At 41.9% G+C, this 27,956-nt stretch overlaps 1 protein-coding gene across 2 annotated transcripts in view; it reads left to right on the forward strand.

Annotated features, from left to right (window-relative positions):
• LOC135553910 (LIM homeobox transcription factor 1-alpha-like) overlaps window positions 1-27,118 on the forward strand; it is a 28,883-nt gene extending 1,765 nt beyond the window's left edge. For both annotated transcript variants that reach the window (XM_064985836.1, XM_064985835.1), the window contains 8 exons: window positions 1,891-1,976; window positions 2,447-2,639; window positions 22,568-22,800; window positions 23,021-23,181; window positions 23,332-23,409; window positions 23,672-23,786; window positions 24,080-24,235; window positions 24,325-27,118. In XM_064985836.1, coding sequence (XP_064841908.1) covers window positions 1,919-1,976; window positions 2,447-2,639; window positions 22,568-22,800; window positions 23,021-23,181; window positions 23,332-23,409; window positions 23,672-23,786; window positions 24,080-24,235; window positions 24,325-24,482 — 1,152 coding nt within the window. In that variant the 5' untranslated portion in view covers window positions 1,891-1,918 and the 3' untranslated portion in view covers window positions 24,483-27,118. The remainder of the gene's footprint in view (window positions 1-1,890; window positions 1,977-2,446; window positions 2,640-22,567; window positions 22,801-23,020; window positions 23,182-23,331; window positions 23,410-23,671; window positions 23,787-24,079; window positions 24,236-24,324) is intronic.
• The last annotated feature ends 838 nt before the right edge of the window (window positions 27,119-27,956 follow it).

The following is a 27,956-nucleotide window of genomic DNA, read 5'->3' on the forward strand; positions in this document are numbered from 1 at the left end:
AAGCTTATATGATAGTAGTTTAAGGATATACCGTTCTGGTCAACAGTATTTGTCTGCATTACACAGCTATGAATAATAGACATGAAATTGCAATCAGTTATGTGCTCTTAGAAATAGGCGAATAGAGACGCGCGCGCTTTGGCAAGCAAGGCAACAACAAGGCTCAAATTCTATGATTATACAGTGTCCATTATAGCAGTTAGTCGAAAACAAGAATATTCCATATTTGTTTTTCAAGTGATTTTATTGGTTTATGTGGTTTTCTAATAGTATGTTATAGCCTATCTTGTAATCACTGTTGTGATCATTTGGAATAATACATACATTTTTGAAGTTAGTAGATACAGTTCTGTAGTCTATGCACATTTAATAGGCTTAAATTATTTGATTTAGTAGGCTATTTTATACAAGGCCTAATAATTATTTCGATTTGTAATGACGGTGTAAATTAAATTTTAGCCTATGTATTCATATAGCCTAAATCAATAATGATTCACATTTCTTGATGATTTTTCAGGTTTTATTTTTTTAAATTACTTTTATTTTTATTCGAAGCAGTGACACCCTAATTCCTCCAATGAGAGCAAAGGTATCTTGAAAGTCTTCATCAGTTCAGTTCATAAACATGTAAGCTTCATATTCGATTAAGAATTGTTATATTTTAACCTAATAATTGAGAATGTATCATTTAAAGCCTAGATCAATTTAAAAACCAAATAATGTATTTAAATTAAATCGGTAATTCAGAACAATTAGTTCATTTCGAAATGTAAGGCATCGGCTGGAATTAGATTTAGGCGTTCTTAATTATAAATATTCATTAAAAAAACAAATTTAAAGTCACTTTGATTTAGAATACTGTCGAATAATTGATAAACATGTTCACGCTATGTTGCAATAGGCCTATTGAACATAGTGCATTATTGAAATGTCACGATTTATGTAGATTGAGTTTGTGTTCATGGAATAGGTCTGAGAAGTCCATTACTAAGTGTCGGGATTGAGCAAGTCTATAGCCTACCACACCATTAACACCGCTAGTAATTATATTATCATATTATTATTATTATTATTCTATTAACAGTTATTAGCGTATTATTATTCATATTGGTATTATTATTCAAAGTATATTAATAAATCCCCATGCTTTAGTTGGAATTTTGAATTCATACATTTCTATGAATCGTATTCGACAAAATTATCTTTATTTATTTTAAATATCCGGTATTGCATTTTCCCTCTCCAACAACGGACTGGGATGGATTTGGGCCGTTTCTGGGTTTGTGTAGCGGTGTGGCGTCAGCAGGTCACGGGGTTTAATCCTGACCCTGTTTTTGGTCAATATTAGGGCAAAACCAGATATCCGGTTCGACCCCCAATTTGACTTCGGGTATCATATATGCAAATAAATAAACACGAATAGGACCACACACCACCTTCGGCTCCAACGTTAAATCTCAGTATGTCAGGTGTTTAAAACTCTGTTGAGTAGACCGAATTGAGTAACCTATTAAGCCTAGCACATTTATTTTGATTTCCTATGCATTTATCCATTCCGAGGCAATACTTGTATACGATTTTATTCCTGTTGCAATATGTGCGCATTGCAGGTCGACTGTTTATGTAATTAATTCATACATTTGACTATTAAATATGTTTTCAAGAGGACACCGAAATATGATATCCACGATCATGTTTAGGCCTTAGCCTACGTGTATTTCATTGACTTTTGATGCGTTTTATTTTCCCCTTACAGTATATCCTCTTTCTCACGTTTCGGCGACGACAATCTGCCCTCAATTTTTTCCTTCTACACACTTGTTGACTGTAGGCTTGTATTTAGAGGGTAACTGTCCTTTTTTCTCTCTTCTCCTTCTCCTTCTCGTCCAGCGAACACGACGAAGGAAGGAGGGACGGGATGAAAACAGAGGAGACCCAATCATGTCTTCAGCAGCCTCCAGCCTCCACGCCATTCGGTGAGGAGTGAAATGGGACTGACATCTTGGGCCTGACTGGCACATAATTATTTTAACATTATAGGCCAATAATGAAATGAATATCCATTGAAATGTCAAAGGTTATAGTGGCAGAACGTTTTAAATTCTGAACTTTATGTTATAAATGTGAGAAATATATGATAAATATGTAATATATTTGATATGTGATACATTTGTATTGCTATTTTTGTCATAAAATAATTATGGACCTTGCCGGGAAGTAATATCGAATTAACCAAAAAAAATCAAGTTCTGCTTGACATTTACAGATTTGACCACACACACACACACTATACCCTCCAATGGCGTGGACTTCGATTAAGGCAGCCTCCGTATCTCTCTGATTGAGATGGTTAGGGTTCAATGCGGAAGACATATTTAGGTTGAATGCATTCAGTTGTGCAACTGACTAGGTATCCCCTTTGCCCTGTGTCCCCCTCTCCCCTCAGGTTCAGAACATATGGGCAGAGGGGGCGAGGTGTGCGCGGGGTGTGAGTCGCCCATTGCGGATCGCTTCCTACTGCGTGTCAACGAGCGCTCGTGGCACGAGACCTGCGTCAAGTGTGCGGTGTGTCTGAGAGCGCTTAGTGGGACATGCTACTGCAGAGACCGTCTGCTGTACTGCAAGCATGACTACGAAAAGTAAGAGAACGTCAATACTACTAAAATCCCAAAAGACACACAAACGTTAGAGTTTGCGTTGTCTTAATCAATGTATTTTGTCACCTAGTCCTTGTGCCACCCCTGAATCAGGTGTGCTGGTTTCGGGATAGAGCAAACTTGTGAAATGGCTCAGGGGCTTATAGGAACTGGTATATATGGAATATATGACAGAACATATGGAAAACGTGTCCAACTCATTCCATGGAGGGCCCAGTGTCTGCAAATTTCTGCTCCTCCCTTGAACTTGATTGATGAATTAAGGTCACATTAGTAAATAACTCCCCTCACCTGGTTGTCTAGGTCTAAATTGAAATAAAAAAAATAAAACCTGCAGACACTAGTGCCTGAATGTTTGGTGGGTATATACATGAAACGCTTGATCGCTATTAGTGTGGCAGTAAGCTAGCTCCACTTTCCTCTCTGATAAATGTTACTTGGTGTGGAGTTTCGATCAGTCTGGGGGATCTGTTGGTCAGTCTATGTGTGGGTGTGTGTGCATGCATGTGTTCAACGTGTGTGTATGCATGTGTGTGGTCGTGGGTGTGTTTGTTTGTTGGTGGTGTGTGTGAGATCCCCAGGGATGGATGGCTGAAGGACGTAGCCTGCAGGTCGTTATCATTCTTGTGAAAAGTGTCAGACGACGTCCAGGCGCACAGACTCTCCCACTGTAGCAGACATCTGGATGAGAGAGGGGGAGTTGGAGGAAAGGAGAGAGAAGGGAGGGAGAGACAGACAGAGAGATAGGTGAAGGGGGATATATAGTGGAGAGGGTAGTAGAGAAGTTTTCAGTTACTGCTTCTTTGTAAATGCTTACTTAGCATGTAAATATAGACAACTAAGATTGTGTGTGTTTCGTTCCGGGGTAATTTGGGTGAGGTGTTAGTAGGGGGAATTGGAATGCGACAGATATGAAATTGTATTGAGGTATCTCAAGTTCACTGTCTCAGTCCCTCTAAAAGTGTCTGCTACTACAGTGCCTTCAGTAAGTAATCCTACTCCATTACTTTTCCCACATTTTGTTGTGTTACAAGGTGGGATTAAAATGGTTTTAATTGTCAACGATCTACACAAAATACTCTGTAATGTCAAAGCGGAAGAACAATTTATAATATTTGTAAAACATTCATGAAAAAAAACACATCTTGATTATATAAGTATTCAACCCCCTGAGTCAATACATGTTAGAATCACCTTTGGCGGTGATTACAGTTTTGAGTCTTTCTGGGTAAGTCTCTTTGCACACTTCTATTGTACAATAATTGCACATTATTATTTTTGAAATTCTTCAAGCTCTATCAAATTGGTTGTAGATCATTGCTGGACAGCCAAGTGTTGCCATAGATTTTCAAGACAATTTAAATAAAAATTGTAACTATGCTACCTCAGGAACATTCAATGTCTTCTTTGTAACTCCAGTGTATATTTGGCATTGTGTTTTAGGTTATTGTCATGTTGAAAGGTGCATTTATATCGTGGTGTCTGTTGGAAAGCAGAGTGAACCAGGTTTTCCTCTAAGACTTAGCCTCTGCTTAGCTCTATTCCGTTTCTTTTTATCTTAAAAAACTCCCTAGTCCTTGCCGATGACGAGCATACCCATAACATGATGCAGCCACCACCATGCTTGAAAACGTGAAGAGTGGTACTCAGTGATGTGTTGTGTTGTATTTTCCCCAAACATAACGCTTTGTATTCAGGACATAAAGTACATTTCTTTGCCACTTTTTTTGTAGTATTACTTTAGTGTTCTGTTGCAAACAGGATGCATGTTTTTTATTCTATTTTTTATTCTTCCTTCTTTTGACTCTGTCAATTAGGTTAGTATTGTGGAGTAACTACAACATTGTTGATCCGTCCTCAGTTTTCTCCTGTCACAGCCATTATACTCTGTATCTGTTTTAAAGTTACCGTTAGCCTCATGGTGAAATCCTTGAGCGGTTTCCTTTCTCTCCTGCAACTGAGTTATGAAGGACGCCTGTATCTTTGTAGTGACTGGGTGTATACTATCCAAAGTGTAGTTAATAACTTCACCATGCTCAAAGGGATATTCAATGTCTGCTTAAAAAAAATCACCTGCCCTTCTTTGCAAGGCATTGGAAAACCTCACTGGTCTTTGTGGTTGAATCTGTGTTTGAAATTCATTACTTGGCTGATGAACTTTATAGATAATTGTGTGTGTGGTACAGAGATGAGGTAGTCATCCAAAAATCATAATTTTGCAGGGCTCTGGCAGTGCTCCTCCTGCTCCTCCTTGCACTATTATTGCACACAGAGTCCATGCAACTTATTTTGTGACTTGTTCAGCACAAAGGGGTTAAATACTTAGACTAAAGACAGTTCAGCTTTACATTTTTTATTAATTTGTAGAAATGGATAAAATCATAATTCCCTTTGACATTATGGAGTATTGTGTGTAGACCAAGGACACAAAATCTCAATTTAATACATTTTAAATTCAGACTGTAACACAACAAAATGTCAAGGGGTGTGAATACTTTGACATATACAGTTTAGCTGTTACCCATGAGTTCAGGTGTCTAAGAAAATCTTGCTTATCACATTCGATATTGGTACATACAATTATTGAAAGTATAGAATGGGTGACCATGTTGTATTGTCTAACCTAGATCAAAGACTTAACCTATACAGAGTAGACTTGCTCCCATGTTGTAAGTAGGCTATAGAATGAGTGTCCCATCTTGATTCTCTCATATAGAGATAGATTTGAGTCTCTATACAGTGTATATACACTGCTCAAAAAAATAAAGGGAACACTAAAATAACACATCCTAGATCTGAATGAATTAAATATTCTTATTAAATGCTTTTTTCTTTACATAGTTGAATGTGCTGACAACAAAATCACACAAAAATGATCAATGGAAATCAAATTTATCAACCCATGGAGGTCTGGATTTGAAGTCACACTCAACATTAAAGTGGAAAACCACACTACAGGCTGATCCAACTTTGATGTAATGTCCTTAAAAGAAGTCAAAATGAGGCTCAGTAGTGTGTGTGGCCTCCACGTGCCAGTCTGTGGTGCAACGTGGCGTTGGTGGATGGAGCGAGACAAGATGTCCCAGTTGTGCTCAATTGGATTCAGGTTTGGGGAACGGGCGGGCCAATCCATAGCATCAATGCCTTCCTCTTGCAGGAACTGCTGACACACTCCAGCCACATGAGGTCTAGCATTGTCTTGCATTAGGAGGAACCCAGGGCCAACTGTACCAGCATATGGTCTCACAAGGGGTCTGAGGATCTCATCTCGGTACCTAATGGCAGTCAGGCTACCTCTGGCGAGCACATGGAGGGCTGCGCGGCCCCCCAAAGAAATGCCACCCCACACCATGACTGACCCACCGCCAAACTGGTCATGCTGGAGGATGTTGCAGGCAGCAGAACGTTCTCCACGGCGTCTCCAGACTCTGTCACGTCTGTCACATGTGCTCAGTGTGAACCTGCTTTCATTTGTGAAGAGCACAGGGCGCCAGTGGCGAATTTGCCAATCTTGGTGTTCTCTGGCAAATGCCAAACATCCTGCATGGTGTTGGGCTGTAAGCACAACCCCCACCTGTGGACGTCGGGCCCTCATACCACCCTCATGGAGTCTGTTTCTGACCGTTCATGAACTACAGCAAACGTATGATCTCTGTAAATGAAAACAAAGGTTTCTGTACCAAATATTAAGCTCTGCTTTTCTGATGTATCAAATACTTATGTCATGCAATAAAATGCAAATTAATTACTTAAAGAGTGATTTTCTGGATTTTTGTTTTCGATTCTGTGTCTCACAGTTGAAGTGTACCTATGATAAAAAATACAGACCTCTACATGCTTTGTAAGTAGGAAACCCTGCAAAATCGGCAGTGTATCAAATACTTGTTCTCCCCACTGTATGTGTTGAGTCTCTCTCTATATAGTGTGTACAGTTGAAGTCAGAAGTTTACATACACCTTAGCAAAATACATTTAAACTCAGTTTTTCACAATTCATGACATTTAATCCTAGTACAAATTCCCTGTTTTAGGTCAGTTAGGATCACCACTTTATTTTAAGAATGTGAAATGTCAGAATAATAATAGAGAACATGATTTATTTCAGCTTTTATTTCTTTCATCACATTCCCAGTGGGTCAGAAGATTACATACACTCCTGGGGCGGCAGTGTAGCCTAGTGGTTAGAGTGTTGGACTAGTAACCGGAAGGTTGCAAGTTCAAACCCCTGAGCTGACAAGGTACAAATCTGTCGTTCTGCCCCTGAACAGGCAGTTAACCCACTGTTCCCAGGCCATCATTGAAAATAAGAATTTGTTCTTAAGTGACTTGCCTGGTTAAATAAAGGTTAAAAAAAAAAAGTATTTGGTAGCGTTACCTCTAAATTGTTTAACTTGGGTCAAAGCCTTCCACAAGCTTCCCACAATAAGTTGGGTGAAATTTGGCCCATTCCTCCTGACAGAGCTGGTGTAACTGAGTCAGGTTTGTAGGCCTCCTTGCTCGCAAACACTTTTTCAGTTCTGCCCACACTTTGTCTATAGGGTTGAGGTCAAGGCTTTGTGATGGCCACTCCAATACCTTGACTTTGTTGTCCTTAAGCCATTTTGCCACAACTTTGGGGTCATTGTCCATTTGGAAGACCCATTTGCGACTAAGCTTTAACTTCCTGACTGATCTCTTGAGATGTTGCCTCAATACATCCACATAATTTTCCTGCCTCATGATGTCATCTATTTTGTGAAGTGCACCAGTCCCTTCTGCAGCAAAGCACCCCCACAACATGATGCTGCCACCCCTGTGCTTCACGGTTGGGATAGTGTTCTTCGGCTTGCAACCTCCCCATTTTTCCTCTAAACATAACGATGGTCATTATGGCCAAACAGTTCCATTTTTGTTTCATCGGACCAGAGGACATTTCTCCAAGAAGTACGATCTTTGCCCCATCTGCAGTTGCAAACCGTAGTCTGGTTTTTTTATGGAGGTGTTGGAGAAGTGGCTTCTTCCTTGGTGTGTGGCCTTTCAGGTTATCTCGATATAGGACTTGTTTTACTGTGGATATAGATACTTACAGGTACAAATCTGTTTCCTCCAGCATCTTCAAAAGGTCCTTTGCTGTTGTTCTGGGATTGATTTGCAGTTTTCGCACCAAAGTACGTTCATCTCTAGGAGACAGAACGCGTCTCCTGTCTGAGCAGTATGACGGCTGTGTGATACCATGGTGTTTGTGTTGGAGAAGTGGCTTCTTCCTTGGTGTGTGGCCTTTCAGGTTATCTCGATATAGGACTTGTTTTACTGTGGATATAGATACTTACAGGTACAAATCTGTTTCCTCCAGCATCTTCAAAAGGTCCTTTGCTGTTGTTCTGGGATTGATTTGCAGTTTTCGCACCAAAGTACGTTCATCTCTAGGAGACAGAACGCGTCTCCTGTCTGAGCAGTATGACGGCTGTGTGATACCATGGTGTTTATACTTGCGTACTATTTTTTGGTACAGATGAACGTGTGACCTTCAGGCATTTGGAAATTGCTCCCAAGGATGAACCAGACTTGTAGAGGTCTACAATTGTTTTTCTGAGGTCTTGGCTGATTTCTTTTGATTTTCCCATGATGTCAAGCAAAGAGGCACTGAGTTTGAAGGTAGGCCTTGAAATACATCCACAGGTACACCTCCAATTGACTCAAATTATGTCAATTAGCCTATCAGAAGCTTCTAAAGCCATTACATAATTTTCTGGAATTTTCCAAACACAGTCAATTTAGTGTATGTAAACTTCTAACCCACTGGAATTGTAAAACAGTGAATTATAAGTGAAATAATCTGTCTGTAAACATTTGTAGTAAAAATACTTGTGTCATCCACAAAGTAGATGTCCTAACCGACTTGCCAAAACTATAGTTTGTTAACAAGGCATTTGTGGAGTGGTTGAAAAAAGTTTTAATGACTCCAACATTCAGTGGGGCAAAAAAGTATTTAGTCAGCCACCAATTGTGCAAGTTCTCCCACTTAAAAATATGAGAGGCCTGTAATTTTCATCATAGGTACACTTCAACTATGACAGACAAAATTAGAAAAAAAATCCATAAAATCACATTGTAGGATTTTGAATGAATTTATTTGCAAATTATAGTGGAAAATAAGTATATGGTCACCTACAAACAAGCAAGATTTCTGGCTCTCACAGACCTGTAACTTCTTCTTTAAGAGGCTCCTCTGTCCTCCACTCGTTACCTGTATTAATGGCAACTGTTTGAACTTGTTATCAGTATAAAAGACACCTGTCCACAACCTCAAACAGTCACACTCCAAACTCCACTATGGCCAAGACCAAAGAGCTGTCAAAGGACACCAGAAACAAAATTGTAGACCTGCACCAGGCTGGGAAGACTGAATCTGCAATAGGTAAGCAGCAGAGGGAACACCCCCCTATCCACATCGATGGAACAGTAGTGGGAGAGGGTAGTAAGTGTTAAGTTCCTCGGCATACACATCACAGACAAACTGAATTGGTCCACCCACACAGACAGCATCGTGAAGAAGGCGCAGCAGCGCCTCTTCAACATCAGGAGGCTGAAGAAATTCGGCTTGTCACCAAAAGCACTCACATACTTCTACAGATGCACAATCGAGAGCATCCTGGCGGGCTGTATCGCCGGCAACTGCTCCGCCACAACCATAAGGCTCTCCAGAGGGTAGTGAGGTCTGCACAACGCATCACCGGAGGCAAACTACCTGCCCTCCAGGACACCTACACCACCCGATGTTACAGGAAGGCCATAAAGATCATCAAGGACAACAACCACCCGAGCCACTGCCTGTTCACCCCGCTATCATCCAGAAGGCGAGGTCAGTACAGGTGCATCAAAGCTGGGACCGAGAGACTGAAAAACAGCTTCTATCTCAAGGCCATCAGACTGTTAAACAGCCACCACTAACATTGAGTGGCTGCTGCCAACACACTGACTCAACTCCAGCCACTTTAATAATGGGAATTGATGGGAAATGATGTAAAATATATCACTAGCCAATTTAAACAATGCTACCTAATATAATGTTTACATACCCTACATTATTCATCTCATATGTATACGTATATACTGTACTCTATATCATCTACTGCATCTTTATGTAATACATGTATCACTAGCCACTTTAACTATGCCACTTTGTTTACATACTCATCTCATATGTATATACTGTACTCGATACCATCTACTGTATCTTGCCTATGCTGCTCTGCACCATCACTCATTCATATATCTTTATGTACATATTCTTTATCCCCTTACACTTGTGTGTATAAGACAGTAGTTTTGGAATTGTTAGTTAGATTACTTGTTGGTTATTACTGCATTGTCGGAACTAGAAGCACAAGCATTTCGCTACACTCGCATTAACATCTGCTAACCATGTGTATGTGACAAATAAAATTTGATTTGATTTGAAGAAATCAACTGTGGGAGCAATTATTAGGAAATGGAAGACATACAAACCACTAATAATCTCCCTCGATCTGGGGCTCCACGCAAGATCTCACCCCGTGGGGTCTAAATGATCACAAGAACGGTGAGCAAAAATCCCAGAACCACACGGGGGGACCTAGTGAATGAACCTGCAGTGCCAGACGTGTCCCCCTGCTTAAGCCAGTACATGTCCAGGCCCATCTGAAGTTTGCTAGAGAGCATTTGGATGATCCAGAAGAAGATTGGGAGAATGTCAGATTGTCAGATGAAACCAAAATAGAACTTTTTGGTAAAAACTCAACTCGTCGTGTTTGGAGGACAAAGAATGCTGAGTTGCATCCAAAGAACACCATACCTACTGTGAAGCATGGGGGTGGAAACATCATGCTTTGAGGCTGTTTTTCTGCAAAGGGACCAGAACGACTGATCCGTGTAAAGGAAAGAATGAATGGGGCCATGTATCGTGAGATTTTGAGTGAAAACCTCCTTCCACCAGTAAGGGCATTGAAGATGAAACGTGGCTGGGTCTTTCAGCATGACAATGATCCCAAACACACCGCCCGGGCAATGAAGGAGTGGCTTCGTAAGAAGCATTTCAAGGTCCTGGAGTGGCCTAGCCAGTCTCCAGATCTCAACCGCATAGAAAATCTTTGGAGGGAGTTGAAAGTCCGTGTTGCCCAGCAACAGCCCCAAAACATCACTGCTCTAGAGGAGATCTCCATGGAGAAATGGGCCAAAATACCAGCAACAGTGTGTGAAAACCTTGTGAAAACTTACAGAAAACGTTTGACCTCTGTCATTGCCAACAAAGGGTATATAACAAAGTATTGAGATAAACTTTTGTTATTGACCAAATACTTATATTCCACCATAATTGGCAAATAAATTCATTAAAAATCATACAATGTGATTTTCTGAATTTCTTTTCTAATTTTGTCTGTCATAGTTGAAGTGTACCTATGATGAAAATTACAGGCCTCATCTTTTTAAGTGGGAGAACTTGCACAATTGGTGGCTGACTAAATACTTTTTTGCCCCACTGTGTATAGTGTACATATGATGAGTCTCTCTCTTTCTATATAGTGTGTGTACTGTGTATGTCTGTCTCTGTGAGAGACTTGGCACACGTCTTTACTTATGACCTTCAGAAGATCAGTAACAATGTTTCCTTGTGTTCCCTGCAGTCATTCCATCAGCACCACACACACACACTGTATGATAATTTGAAGTGAGTGAGTGTCTGTGTATAAGAATTTACTAGAAATAGTGGAAAGCTTAATATTGGAGGGAGGTTCTTTTTTTGCTGTAACCCTTTGCGGTCTGGAGTTGTGTGTGTGTGTAACACGGGGAGCCGCTTGCTGATTTGACAGCTAGAGTAAGGTTAGTGGTAGAAGCTAGAGTTAGGGTAGTGGTTGAAGCGAGAGTAAGGGTAGTGGTTGAAGCTAGAGTAAGGGTAGTGGTTGAAGCTAGGGTTAGGGTTACTCATTACATGAGGAGCATGGTTCCACTCTGCTGAGCCCTGCTGTTTGCCTCCTCCCGCTACAGTATCTCCGTCTAGCCATTGTTTTCAAATATTTTCATATTAGTCCTTTTTCTTAGGCGAGAGTTGTGTGTGTGTTTTTATTACACACAATTTCCTAGACAGGCAAAGAGACACAGACCGCTGCCCATACAAACTCTCCAGTATCCCCCAATCACACTCAGATACACACTTCCCACAGAGCAACAGAGAGCAGAGTCTCCGGGCTGACCTAGGTCTCAGACCAATAAAGGCCCTGCGCCCCTGGGGCCCGGCGGGCGACTAGAGCCTGGAGGAGCCTGGAGCCCAGGTTCGATATCAGTCTAAAGTGGGGGGCTCTGAGGCCTATCTACACCCCCCGCTCACCAGGCAACAGATAGCCTGCTCCTACTGCACACAAATATGGGTTGGATATCAACACGTAGAACACTACAGTGGATATCACTGTATCACGATATGTGGTGGTATTGTTGGTAAAAACACCATTGATGTTTTTAGTAGTAGAGACAGTGGAGAGAGACAGTAAATGAAAGTTAGAGGTTTGTGTGGAAAGTACGGCGGGACTGGGATTCGATTCCACACTCACTCAGGCATCTACACATAAGGTGGTAGCGCAGGTAACTGCTAGACCCAACACTCTGGCCCCTCAATGCTGGCTCTAATAGATCACTATGTGGGGTGGGAGACATGGAGACCCTGTCTGGAGAGGGGAGACTCCCACAGTCACACGGGAGCGGAGGCCCCAAGAGTCACAGCCAAGACCAACGTTCACTGACCAAACAATCTCTCAAACTGCCAGGCTAGGAGCCCACCTTCTCATCTTACATGGTTATATGTGGAATCACTGTTGTCCTATGCTGGGATTGAGAACAGAGAAATCATGTCTTCCACACAGATACAGTATCTCTCCCACCCATGCCACTTATCCTCCTCCCTATCACGCTCCTCCTCTCTCCATTACCTCGTTCATCACTGTCTGGTTTGTAATAATATTTCTCGATTCCAAACCTCATTTCCCTCTCGTTGAGATTGATAGCAGTGATGACACCAATCAGTTTATCTCTCTGTTTATCCCTCGTTTTCTCTTAATCGTCTCTCCTCTCAGCGTCTCTTTGTGTCTCAGGATGGGAGGAGAGGGAGGGTGGGATGGAGGGAAGGAGGGAGGAGGTTGATTGGACACAGCGCTAATTACCAAATGTACTCAGCCACTCCAGTGATGGCAAGCCTAAGAGAATAACTATATACTCACAGTACCAGTATATAGTTATATTCTGTATATACTGTAAGATACAGTATAACTGTGCTAGGAGATGGATAATTAGTTAGTATGCACAGTGGAGGGAATGGGTTAAATCAAGACATTCTACCCCATACTGCTAAAACATATACTGCTAAAACATATGCCAAAACCCACAAAGCGGATTGATCAACACAACTGCAGCAAGCCTACTGTGCAATGGAGTACATAGTCTGAACCGAAGCATAACCTATTGCAGCCAATGATATCCACTCTGAAGAATACTCACTTTTTTGTAGAATTGTTAGGAATTCATCCCATGTGTTTGCACTCACTATAGTTCAGTCTGAGGGGTTGTAGGAGTGCGTTAGGGATATATTGTTGGTCTGGGCTCATACATGGTTGTCCACAGGGGGTATGGGCAGGCAGACAGACAGACACAGACCACTTTAGTACTCCATATCCAGACTGAGGAGTAGTATTGTGGTTTTTAACACAATGTCTTGTCTCCATCTGAAATTACACTAAATGGCATTAAAGTATTTCACTATAGTGCACTATATAGGGAATAGGTTACCATTCTGGTCAAAAGTAGTGCCTCTATATAAGTAAAATTGTGTTATTTCAGACACACTCCTTCTCTTCCACCAGACACACAGTAAGGGTTCTTACGTCACCTCCCAGCTCAGGTCAACAGGTGATGAAAGAGGTGTGAAAGAGAGAAGAGGTAGGAAGAGAAAATAGATGGAGAAAAAGAACCTTACAGTGATACATTTATATCAAGGCATGCATTGTGCCAAAACAATACAGAGAGAAAGGACATAAAGAGAAGAGAGAGCAAAAGAGAGAGCAAAAGAGAGAGATTTAGGAGAAGAAGACAGAAGAGGAGGAAGGTGAGGTGTGAGCCGAGGTGTGTCTGTCACTCCCCAGTAATATTGCCACAGTTTTTGCATAATGCCCGATGAGTCCCCATCATCTGGCCTCCCCCACAACAATTTCATTACAGACAGCTAATAAATGTTTCATGGAAGAACAAGCTGCTCGCCTCGACGTTATTAAATCTGAGATAATAAAAGAAGAAGAGCGAGAGAAAAAAAGAGAAAAGAAAAGATGGGGGGTGGACCTGAGAGAGGGAGGGAGAGAGACAGAGAGAGAGCGGTGTCAACATTCTCAAATCGGGGGGCTGTATCTCCTGTTTCTGGGGCAACGAGTCTCATCCCCTCCCCAGTCTTCCTCCACCCTCCCCCTGCATCCCACTCCACCAGAGAGAGACAGGAAATGAGAAACCGCCAGACAGGATATTGCGTTCTGGTGGCCTGGGGATTAGCTTTTATCTAAACACACACACACACACACACACGCACACGCACACGCACACACACACACACACACAAAATCATCCATGTCCTCACACATATCACATTCCTCTCACACTCTCCCAAGCATCAAGCACAGTGTTCTGCACAGTTTTCAGTCGTTAGTCTTTGCAGGTATATTACATTTTTTCATGTAATGCCATATCTGAACTGTCATTAAAGGGTAGTCTTTCAGTCGAGATCAGAGTATGGAATATCTAAAGTATTATTGTGAACAGTGTAAATAGTTACACTGAGAAAAGCTAGGAGTCTATGGACAGACTGGTATGCTAGTCATTAGTAATAGACCTTGATATTGTATTTTATACTAATCAGAGAGTCATTCATACTATATACCTCAAAATGTTTGGAAATCAAATAAGACTGTCTGATGCACGTCGTCTATAAGTACACATAGGCTTTGAAGGAAATGCCTTCCATCTGCATATGTGTGTGTGTGTGATTGCAAGTTTTTTCTGTTTGTATATCACTGTTCTGTGATGTACCGTGTCTGTGACCCATACACTCAAAAGAATGCTGTGTTAAAAACAACCCAATTTGGATTATTTGGTAACCCAAAGGTAACTAAATATTGCACAGAACACACGCTGGGTTATTTTGACCCAGACAGGTGGGTTGTGTGAATAACCCAACAAGTTGAGTTGTTGGGATTATCCAAACATGGGTTAATTTAACCATCAATTGTGTAGTTTTTACTCTCATGCTGAGTTTACCTAGCAGCTAGGTCTGTTTTAATATAATACTTAAATTATTTTCAGCTAGGTTTTATTGGCCACCTGTTAGTTTGTTTTTGCATTTGACACATTCCTTTATAATGTGAAGATAATTTATTACAAGCTGTATTATAAACTGGGTGGTTCGAGCCCTGAGTGCTGATTGGCTGACAGCCGTGGTATGTTTAAGAAATAAAGCCCAAGGCAGTGTGGTATATGACCAATATACCACGGCTAAGGGCTGTCAGCCAATCAGCATTCATGGCTCAAACCAACCAGTTTATAAAAGACTGTGTATGACAGAAGTTATTTTTACTGCTCTAGGTATGTTGGTAACCAGGCTACAATAGCATTAAGGTACCTCGGGGGCAGTGGTGTAAAGTACTTAAGTAAAAGTACTTTAAAGTACTACTTAAGTAGTTTTTTTGCGTATCTTTACTTTGCTTTTTATATTTTTGACAACTTTTACTTCACTACAATCCTTTAAAAAATGATGTACTTTTTACTCCATACATTTTCCCTGAGCCAAAAGTACTTGTTACATGATGAATGTTTAGCAGAACAGGCAAATGGTCCAATTCACGCACTTATCAAGAGAACACGTGGTTATCCCTACTGCCTCTGATCTGGCAGACTCACTAAATATAAATGCATTGTTTTTAAATTATGTCTGAGTATTGGAGTGTACCCCTGACTATCTGTACATGTTAAAAACATGAAAATGGTGCCATCTGCTTTGCTTAATATAAGGAATTTTAAATTATTTATACTTTTACTTTTGATACTTAAGTATATTTTACCAATAACATGTACTTTTGATACTTAAGTATATTTTGAACCAAATACTTTACTGGGTGACTTTTACTTGGGTAACTTTATATTAAGGTATCTCTACTTTTACTCAAGTATGACAATTGGGTACTTTTTCCACCACTGCTCGGGGGTTTGTGATATACAGTGCCTTGCGAAAGTATTCGGCCCCCTTGAATTTTGCGACCTTTTGCCACATTTCAGGCTTCAAACATAAAGATATAAAACTGTATTTTTTTGTGAAGAATCAACAACAAGTGGGACACAATCATGAAGTGGAACGACATTTATTGGATATTTCAAACTTTTTTAACAAATCAAAAACTGAAAAATTGGGCGTGCAAAATTATTCATTTATTAAGTTAATACTTTGTAGCGCCACCTTTTGCTGCGATTACAGCTGTAAGTCGCTTGGGGTATGTCTCTATCAGTTTTGCACATCGAGAGACTGAAATTTTTTCCCATTCCTCCTTGCAAAACAGCTCGAGCTCAGTGAGGTTGGATGGAGAGCATTTGTGAACAGCAGTTTTCAGTTCTTTCCACAGATTCTCGATTGGATTCAGGTCTGGACTTTGACTTGGCCATTCTAACACCTGGATATGTTTATTTTTGAACCATTCCATTGTAGATTTTGCTTTATGTTTTGGATCATTGTCTTGTTGGAAGACAGTTCATCCAGAGTGATCATGGGCCTCTTGGCTGCATCTCTGATCAGTCTTCTCCTTGTATGAGCTGAAAGTTAAGAGGGACGGACAGGTCTTGGTAGATTTGCAGTGGTCTGATACTCCTTCCATTTCAATATTATCGCTTGCACAGTGCTCCTTGAGATGTTTAAAGCTTGGGAAATCTTTTTGTATCCAAATCCGGCTTTAAACTTCTTCACAACAGTATCTCGGACCTGCCTGGTGTGTTCCTTGTTCTTCATGATGCTCTCTGCGCTTTTAACGGACCTCTGAGTCTATCACAGTGCAGGTGCATTTATACGGAGACTTGATTACACACAGGTGGATTGTATTTATCATCATTAGTCATTTAGGTCAACATTGGATCATTCAGAGATCCTCACTGAACTTCTGGAGAGAGTTTGCTGCACTGAAAGTAAAGGGGCTGAATAATTTTGCACGCCCAATTTTTCAGTTTTTGATTTGTTAAAAAAGTTTGAGATATCCAATAAATGTCGTTCCACTTCATGATTGTGTCCCACTTGTTGTTGATTCTTCACAAAAAAATACAGTTTTATATCTTTATGTTTGAAGCCTGAAATGTGGCAAAAGGTCGCAAAGTTCAAGGGGGCCGAATACTTTCGCAAGGCACTGTATGGCCAATATACACTACATGACCAAAAGTATGTGGACACGTGCTCGTCGAACAGCTCATTCCAAAATCATGGGCATTAATATGGAGTTGGTCCCCTCATTTGGAGTTGGTCCCCTCATTATAACAGACTCCACTCTTCTGGGAAGGCTTTCCACTAGATGTTGGAACATTGCTGCAGGGACTTGCTTCCATTCAGCCACGAGCATTAGTGAGGTCGGGCACTGATGTTGGGCGATTAGGCCTGGCTCGTAGTCGGCGTTTCAATTCATCCCAAAGGTATTAGATGGGTTTGAGGTCAGGGCTCTGTGCGGCCAATAAAGTTCTTCCACACCAATCTTGGCAAACCATTTCTGTATGGACCTCGCTTTGTGCACGGGGTCATTGTCATGCTGAAACAGGAAAGTGCTTTCCCCAAACTGTTGCCACAAAGTTAGAAGCACAGAATCGTCTAGAATGTCATTGTATGCTGTAGCATTAAGATTTCCCTCCACTGGAACTAAGGGGCCTAGCCCGAACCATGAAAAACATCCCCAGATCATTATTCCTCCTCCACCAAACGTTACACTTGACACTATGCATTCGGACTCAGGAGCATTCTCTCCCAGATTTGTTCGTCTGACTGCCAGATGGTTAAGTGTGATTCATCACTCCAGAGAATACATTACCACTGCTCCTGAGTCCAATAGCGGCGAGCTTTACACCACTCCAGCCAACGCTTGATATTGCGCATGGAGATCTTAGGCTTGTGTGAGGCTGCTCGGCCATGGAAACCCATTTCATAAAGCTCCCGACGAACAGTTCTTGTGCTGACGTTGCTTCCAGAGGCAGTTTGAAACTCGGTAGTGAGTGTTGCAAATGAGAATAGACAATTTTTGCACGCTATGTGCTTCAGCGGTCCGTTCTGTGAGCTTGTGTGGCTTACCACGTCGCGGCTGAGCCATTGTTGCTCCTATACGTTTACACTTCCCAATAACAGCACTTACAGTTGATTGGGGCAGCTCTAGTAGGGCAGAAATTTGGTGAACTGAGTTGTTGGAAAGGTGGCATCCTATGACGGTGCCATGTTAAAAGTCACTGAGCTCTTCAGTAAGGCCATTCTACTGCCAATGTTTGTCTATGGAGATTGCATGGCTTGTGTGCTCGATTTTATACACCTGTCAGCAACGCGTGTGGCTGAAATAGCCAAACTAATTTGAAGGGGTGTCCACATACTTTTGTTCCACGGCTAAGAGCTGTGTCCAGGCATTCCGAGTTGCGTCGTGTGTAAGAACAACCCTTAGCTGTGGTATATTGGCCATAAACCACACACCACCTCGGGCCTCATTGCTTAATTATAATAAGGTATATCACCTTATTGTATCGCAACAGTGGGATTTAAATACGATTTTAGGGGAACTCATACACTTATGTAAGCTTTATGGATCTAAACGTGTGATAACTATACAACAGAACAGATTAACAGGAATTACGTTAACTCTCATGGGTGGCTAAAAATAACTATCTGAAAGCAACAACCCTACTAAACTAGGCCTCCAGTCTAATGATCTGACCTGCTGGATCAATAACCCAGCACCAATGATCCAGCAGTTTTTAAAGAAAACAACCCAACCAAGTGACCAAACACCTGCAACTCAGCAGTTGGGTCAACCAAACAACCAAGCATTTTTTGTGTGTATGTGTCTGTTTTTGTATGTGGGCATCTTAGTGTGTGTGTGTGAGTCACGAGCGTGTGTGTGTGTGTGTGTGTGTGTGTGTGTGTGTGTGTGTGTGTGTGTGTGTGTGTGTGTGTGTGTGTGTGTGTGTGTGTGTGTGTGTGTGTGTGTGTGTGTGTGTGTGTGTGTGTGTGTGTGTGTGTGTGTGTGGTGGCGGCGGGGGTAGCTGTATCGTGGGGAATGCTGGGAAATTTTAATAACACAGAAGCAGTGCAGGGAGATTTAATAAAATGAGATGATGTGATTACTGAATCCTGGCTCTGAGCCATCCTGCTTCACAGTGCAATATCCGCTCACACACTGACTTGAACGTGCACACACACATGCACGTGGATACACACAATCACACACACATGCTCACACACCAAAATAAAATTATACTAAAGCTATACTAAGATTATAACATCCAGATCCACTGTAACGATACCATACCCACAACCTCACCCAAGCTTACATTTCCAATATGCTAAAACAAACATTCACTGATAGCTGACAATACAAAACCCAAAACACATTTTCACTAATCCATTCACATGGATGGACACATACCGAACATGCATGCTTACGCACATAGGAGCAAGCAGCTCCACATACACATCAACATACAACTAACACATGCATAACATAGTCTTTGCTGAGATCTGAGGACTTGCATTCGCTCCCCAAGCTAATGTCTCAACAGTCGTAACCCACTGGGATTCGAACCCAGTCAATCTCATTGGTGCCGTGAATTGGGGAGGTCAAAGTGCCAAGCAGGGTCAAATCTAACTCCGTTTGCTTACGAATGCTTGTGATAATTTCGGAGACACCTATATAGGCTTTATAAAGGGTTTATGAAGGCTTCATTATGTTTTGTCTAAAGTGGGACCATTCATCTTGATAGCAGCCATGAGCCATTTCTCCTCTCCCTGGGTTATTGGGGATGCGTCCCAAATGGCACCGTATCCCTTATATAGTGCACTACTTTTGACCAGAGCCCTTTGGGCCTTGGTCAAAAGTAGTGCACTATAAAGGGAATATGGTGCCATTCGGGACAGAGGTGGGTGGGTCTATTGTGAATTACACTTCTATTAGGGGGATTAGACTGATCTACTTAGAGACCTCCCTCAGTGACCATTGCCTTCAGTTTCCAAGTTTATTACATTCTACAATATGTGGCACTATGAAATGGGATTAAAAACAAAAATCAGGACTTAAACACTGCAGAGGAATTGTGGTCTGGTGACCGTTGTCCCATGTCGCCTTTATGTCGAGTCAATTCTGGCAGGATAAAATGGAAGTTTTAAAAAACAAACTGGGATTTAAAGGGGAAATCTGCAGTTCAAATAACAAAGCCGACACACTGCCAATGATTTTGTAAATAGCTGAAGGATGGAGAAATGTAACTACTCTCAAATGTATACAGAGCTATTGATGCAAGGACTGACCATCCATGAGATCAAATGTATAGTTTTAACCAATATTTTGAGGCTATCCCGTGTCTGTTTACAATTACTTTGTTTACAAACAAAGCAGTAAAACAATCTTATATTTTGGGTAAGGATAACAATTGAACTAAGCTCATGAGGCATAAGTTATTTTCTTCAATAATTAATGTGTATATGTTGTGAATGTTGAAATAAAATAATAGCAGATTTCCCCTTTAAAATTAAAAATTCTGGTTTGCCATTTTCGGGGCTATTGGATGAGATATTTTATTTACAATTGCTGTAGGCAATGAGGCAATTAAGAGGAGGCACTTGAAATAACTTTCTGTGTGTTGTGGACAGCTCGGTATAATGCTCGGTATAATGGAGTGTGAAGTGAATTGATAGTCGTGGTGGTGGTGTTGCCTGGATTAGTGTTGAAGAGGTACTCCTCGATAGGTCTGTGTGCGTGCGTCTGTGTGTGTGTGTGTGTGTGTGAGTATGCGCATGCGTGTGTGTAAGTGTGTTTGGCAAGTGAGTATGTTTGGTTAAGTAAGTATGTGTGATGGTGGTGGGCTGTGATTGGGGTAATTTTCGGGAGTGTTAGCTAGTTTGGCAGACAGATGGATTGAGAGAGATTATCCGTGGCAGCTGTGGTTCGGACAGGACAAGATCACAGATTAGGAGCTCTAATGTGCCGACCTGGCTCACTCTCCTCTCTTCACCTCTTCCCCTCTCCGCCCTTCAGATTTGGGGTACTAACACCTTCCTCTCACCCAGTCAGGGAGCCTTAACACTTCTCTCCTTCCCTCTAACTTCCTCCCTCTATCTCTCTGTCCCTAGTCATCCTGTCACTTTCTCATCTCATCCTGTCATCCCTTGCTCAACAGAAACATTTTTCTCTCTATGGTCTCTCTCTTTCTATGAGCTAAGTCTCTGCACAGCAGACCTATTGTTTGCAGTCTTGTTTAATGACCCAGGATTTCCTGTGTCAATATGCCATCATATGATTAGGCATGTGCAGGTGTGTGTTTTAAATATGCTTAGACATTGTAGAAACGTATATGGAAGTACTCACCGTATATTGATGAGTAACCTTGGTTTCCTGTAATATGTGAGAGTTTGTGGGTTGGTTAGGCTAGAGAGACCGATAAAGAAAGAGGAAAGAGTGTGTGTGTGTGCGTGCGTGTTTTGGTGTGTAAAAGAGAGAGGAGAGCGAGAGAGATTAACCCCATGCTATGGCCAATCCCTAGTTATGAGTTTACAGCGTCTGTCTGGGCATCGCACTGTTTAAACAACAATCTAATTAATCCTGTCTTTGTTAGTTTCACTGAACTGTGGAGGGAGGGAGCGAAGGAGAATGGAGGGGGGGGGGAATTGGGAATCCTGTCAGAAAATACTGAAGAGCGATAGAAAAAGGGGGATAGAGGGATAAAACAACTGGAATTCAAGAGGAATTTAAAAGCAGGAGTTTTGGGGCCTTTAAATTGAATTGATATGTTGATGAGAAGAGAATGAAGAGTGGGAGAAAATGAAAGGGGTGGGACACACGAGAGTAATGGTGAATGAACAAAAAGAAAGTAGACAACGAAGCCCGGTGAATGAGTGTGAACTGTTAAAAAAACTGTCCAAGCACGATACATGTTTCACATGTTCTCTTCTAAATCCTACTAATTGTGAATAGTAGGTAATGATGGGCTGTAACCAGCTCGTTCAATATATTGATGTAAAGAATTCGTAAAAAAACTAGAATCCACCAACACTTCAGTGAAGGCTCCCTACATGTCAGTTGACTACTGCCCCCAAGTGTCATCAGGGAAGAACGACATTCTAAAGCATTACCATGTAGATGTTAGCTATGTTACATGTTCAAGCTTTAAGTTATGGGAAATGCTGATGTGACATTTAATTAGATACCATACACAGGTTTGATTGAGAATCTTCACAGGTGCAAATGAGGTCTAATCTTTCAGGCAATCTGTCTCTGCCTTTGGGTGCGTTCCATGTTGTCTTTAATTCAGTCGCTCGGCACATCTCAGAGGACTGCTAATATCATGTTAGTGAGAAATTACAACAACTCCTGCAAGCGATGTGAGACCTGATCATCTGCAACCCAACTACAAAAAAGACGTTTTGGAAGGACACCTCAAATGAGGCCTTAAAATCTCTGTGCTGCTGTGTGGTCAAGACGGTGTCTTCTGCACATCTCAGAATATTCATTGATCATATTCCTACTGTGATTCTAGAGACGTTAAACATCTTCAAGACTGCAAAAAAGACAACCTGGAACACACTCGACTGCAATAAAGACAACTTATCTATTACACACTGGAACGCACCCTTTCTCCCCTCTGTCCCTATAGGCTGTTTGTCAGGAAGTGCAGTGCGTGCCTGCAGGTGATTGGGCGCTCAGAGCTGATCATGCGTGTGCTGGGGCAGGTGTACCACCTGGGCTGTTTCAACTGCTGTGAATGTGAGCGACGGCTGCAGCGCGGAGACGAGTTTGTACTGAAGGAGGGACAGTTGCTTTGCAGGGGAGACTACGAGAAGGAGAGGGAGATGCTGGCTGCCATCAGCCCCACACCCACTGAGTCAGGTAACAGGAAAAGACAGGGCAACCAACAAATCAATCAATCAATCAACCAATACAATCACTGGATGGCACTTTGTTATGGTACAGAAAGTGCAGGAGATTACATAATTACACAGTGATAACCTAATGACTTGTTTTTTAATTGGGATTCACTACTAGGGACCATTTGATACCAGTTTGTCTGTCAATTGAAGATCCTATTGTCTTTCTCCACACCCCTCAGTGAAGAGTGAGGATGAGGATGGTGGGGGCGGTTCTGTAGGGGGGAAGGGCGGCGAAGGGAAGGACCACAAACGGTCAAAGCGACCACGCACCATCTTGACCACACAGCAGCGCAGAGCTTTCAAGGCCTCCTTCGAGGTGTCCTCCAAACCTTGCAGAAAGGTAAGCAGACCAGGCGTAATACGGTTTATTTATTTTGTTCCTTCTCTCTTTCACTTTTCTGTCTCTCTTTTTTTCTCTCACACACAGACACACAGACATATACACACACTGTCCCATTTAGTGTCATGGTTTAATTTCTCTTATCTTCAGGTGAGAGAGACACTGGCAGCTGAGACCGGGTTGACAGTTCGAGTCGTGCAGGTGTGGTTCCAAAACCAGAGAGCAAAGGTGAGATATTTGACCTGTCCTGAATCGCCACTCCCCCCGCCCATGACAGTAATATAACACTAATCATGAATCTAATGGCGCAATTGCTCTGAAACCGCATGCTAACATTTATTTTAAAGGCTAAAGCACAGTTAAAAGGATAGTTCACCCAAATAACAATGCAATTAATTTTGGTGAACTATCCTTCTAACGAACGACAGAGCAATAGCGCCATTGGGTCCATTATCAGTGTGCCAGTGTGTGTTGGTCCTGTGCGTTGCAGATGAAGAAGATAGCTCGCAGGCAGCAGCAACAGCAGCAGCAGGAACAGGAGCAGCTGGGAGGGTCCAGGAGAGGGCCGACCAGGGGGGGGCGACAGAGCAACGATGACAGTGAGGGTAAGAGAGGGGAGAACAGAGCAGGGGTTTCCCAAAAACCTTGTAGCTAACTGGTACTTAACTCGCGGGATGGTAGATATAGAAGTGCTTAATTTGACCATTTTTGGTCATTCATGCACAGGAAGATTAGTCTTTCGCTACAAAAGTAACAATTAAACAGAGTAGCTTGCCAAAGTAGCTAAGTTTCAGGAAACTCACCTCAAAGCAGGTGAAACAATGTCTCTGGAGGTAAAGGGGCAGGACGAGAGGAAGAGATGCAGGGATTGATTCATGTTCTGTCTCTCTCTTCCCAGACGGTTCTAGTGGTCACGGATTGGACGGTCTGTTGTCGTACCCTTCGTTGCCACGACAGCAGCTACTGGCTCTGGACCCCAACATCTACGGAGGAGAGCCCTTCCGCCATGGCCTCATACCCCCTCAGCTGGGCTCTGAACATCTCCACTCCTACGGTGAGAGAGAGGGAGAGAAACATAAAAAGAGAGCGAGATGGACAGACGGACCAAACAGACAGACACACTAACTCTATTTCTCCCTTTAGATTCAGAAACTGTGTTCCACGATCTGGACAGCGACGGGAGCCTCAGTCACCTCGGCGACTGTCTCCTGGCAGTGGCGGACAGTGGGCTCCTGGCGGGGCGGGTGGGAAACCCCATCGACCGCCTCTACTCCATGCAGAACTCCTACTTCACATCCTGACCCCTCACCCTTGATCCCTGACTCACTCTACCAATCAACACTCAGAGAAGCAGCTAATGGCCAGTTATCCTACTAGACCCAGAAGGTCATCACACCAACCATGCTTGAGCTGGGTCCATATCCATGTCTGACCAGGCTTATTGTACATGACCAAGTAAAAGCATAATAGGAAACACCTGGTCATGTTCTGTAGGGAGGAAACCTTAGGAGTGAAATAGGGATGTACTACCTCGACTTATCCACTAAGAACACGTTTTTCCATACCAAACACGACCCAGGTAGCCATTTAAGGTCTCAACTATGACGTAGGGCGTGAACTAAATCTGGCTTGCCCGTTACTTACTTAAACTGCATACTGTGTACTAATCATATTACGTACTATTTAGAACATTGTGTTTAGTACAAACGTATACAGTAAGCAACAAATATCAAAACACTACTCATCCATACTGAGAAGGCATCATCGAATGCGCAATCGCTTTTGTCCCCTCATCTGATTATCAGTTGTTGTCGAACACGCAGGTGCGAAATGGTGATTATCTTCCTCAATAGTGCCTAGCGAATTTTACTAGATGGAAAGCCAAAATGAGTATGACATCCGGGCATTTAAAGTACACTAGCTCTTCAAGATTTCACATACTATAAAACTTTTTTTCACATGCTCAAACGTCCTACTATTTAGGACGCAAATATGGGTATTCGGACAAAGCCACTCTCTTTTGCTTGATCCCAACGTCCTACCTGTAGCAGACAGATGTGAAATCCTATGACATCATACTTTATCTGATACTCTCTCATTTGTTTCATATAAGGGAGGGGAGGATTGCCCAGGAAAGCTTAAATCAAGAGCAGTTAAAGTATTTTGAAGAGAAGAAATACTATTTGAATCCAGGTCTGTGTGTTTGTGAGTCAGAAACCTATGTTACTTATTAGGTTGCTAATGAATGGGGAATGTTTCATTCATTTAGCTCATGATCTGACCTGCTTATGTTGTCCACATGGTTAGGGAGTCTTCTTGGCAGCTGGGTTTAGGAGCAGAGTGAAGACACATACCAGAGAGGTTACAGCAGACTAGGGGCAGAGCTGTCACCAGTACATGATTCAACCCAAAAACCGTTGTATTGGAGATGGCCACTGATGGGGTCAATTCAGCCAAATCAGAAAGTGAATGGAAGTTGAGCCTAAATGAATGACTGGAATGAAGGTACAGGTAGATCTGGAGGAACGTTGGAGGGATAGCTTTCATTATAGGTTGAGATGAGTTGAAGGATACAGAGTGGCACGCTCGATTTGTATGTGAATGAGTGAAGTATGTGGGTTAGGTAACTTAGGTCTAAAGTTTGCGCTCAGGTTAGTGTGTTAGAATTTTTAGCAATGTTATAACAGGAAATTATTTACACATCACTCTAACCCCTGATTAGTTCACATTAGTCAACATAGCAAAAGGAGATATTTAGACTATAGATACAATCAGGGTCCTATAGAGTAGGCTAACAGGGTCCTATAGAGCAGCGCTTCTCAATCTTGGTCCTGGGGACCCAAAGGGGTGCACATTGAAAAGAGAGCGAAAGAAAAAAGAAGCAATGTTATGCCTGGTCTGCTTACCTTTCTGCATGGTTTGGAGGACACCTCGAAGGAGGCCTTGAAAGCTCTGCGCTGCTGTGTGGTCAAGATGGTGCGTTGTCAGGTGCGAAAGGAAAAAAACAAAAATGTGCACAACTTTGGGTCCCCAGGACCAGGATTGAGGAACACCACTACAGAGTAGGCTGACAGGGTCATCCGGAGAACCTTATAAAGGAAACAGGGTTGTGTAAAGGAAAGTGTAACGCTTTCATGTAGCTCTGGTTCAGGGGTTTATGTGGGGCTTGCTTGGGAATGCTCAGCATCAGCAAGCTGTATGTGATAACATGGACCAGAGCTAGCCTTCATGTAATTATTTCTTTGATACTGTGAAGTATTCACTAATAAAGGTGCAGGAGTTTGTCCTTGGCCCTAACTAAAATGTAGAAGTTGAATACTAATGGGTGTGTAACACTTAAGTAAAAAGTATGATTAGGCCCAGGAGTCTTTCCTGGTCAGGTCATGTGGTCAGGAAAACTACTGGCCCTAGCTACGATAAACAAGTATGTGTTCCAATGGAAAATAATTGTGTTAATATTATTGTTGTTACAATGAATAATACAGTACTACTATAGGTATAATCACTGTAATTATTTATCTTTGATCGAAAACACACCTTACAATAGACGTTGTTCAATATTTTGTACTCTTATGGTTAAGTATTTATGTTGTAGCATGAGCTGTGTGCCACACTTTCAAAATGTAAATAATTATTACTATGAACATAGCACTAATGATAGTATTTTCCTATAGCTTATACCCACACTGAGACCATCTTGTGGAGTCCGCTTCCTGTATGATTTCTCATAATTGACTGATGATATATATTTTTTACAGTATAGTATTTACGTGGATATAATTTATTGTGGGATACATTTCTCTGGAAAGTATGAGAAATTCTTATTCTTAGATTGTCTGAAAGAAATTGTTCTAAGTTTTTGTTCTGTGACCTATTCCAGTGTATGTGCTTTTTGCGTGTAATGTTGCCTTTCTTCAATATAACCTGTCAATTCAGAGTCAGACTAAATATGCCTACATTATTCTGAGTATGTGTAAGATGCTGATGATGCAAGGCTTCTTCTGCTACACTGAGTGTACAAAACATTATGACCACCGGCTCTTTCCATGACACAGACTGAAGAGGTGAATCCAGTTGAACTATGATCCCTTATTGATGTCACTTGTTAAAATGAAGAGACGGGGGTTAAAGAATGATTTTTAAGCCTTGAGACATGGATTGTGTAGGGGTGCCATTCAGAGGGTGGATTCAACTGGATTCACCTCTTCAGTCTGTGGGCAAGACAAAATATTTAAATGCCTTCGAACGGGGTATGGTAGTAGGTGCCAGACGTGCTGGTTTGTGTCAAGAACTGCAACACTGCTGGGTTTTTCATGCTCAAGTTTCCCATGTGTATCAACAATGGTCCACCATCCAAAGGACATCCAGCCAACTTGACAACTGTGGGAAGCATCTCTGTGGAACGCTTGACACTTTTTTAGAGTCCATGCCCCGACGAATTGAGGGCAAAAGGGGGAGGTGCAACTCAATATAAGGAAGGTGTTCTTGATGTTTTGTCACTCAGTGGTATGATAGAGCTATAATGTAATTGTAGAAAAGAGCCTCTGTATGTTGTTTGTGTCAAAGTGTTGACCTTTTTGAATACTGACAATTCTAAGGAAGAATCTCTCCACTTGATTGCGTCTACCTCAGCCTTTAATAATTGAAGCAGAAAAGGTGGCCTGTTCTGGTTAGTAGTCAAAGGGCACATAACTCAACATCCTCCCCCTCGTCTGTCTCTCTATGGTCACACAGATTATAACTCCACAGCCTCCACCTTCTCCATTTTCCTGGGC

The sequence above is a fragment of the Oncorhynchus masou genome, chromosome 14 (genome assembly GCF_036934945.1).
Source record: "Oncorhynchus masou masou isolate Uvic2021 chromosome 14, UVic_Omas_1.1, whole genome shotgun sequence".
In the NCBI taxonomy this organism is placed as follows: Eukaryota; Metazoa; Chordata; class Actinopteri; order Salmoniformes; family Salmonidae; genus Oncorhynchus; species Oncorhynchus masou.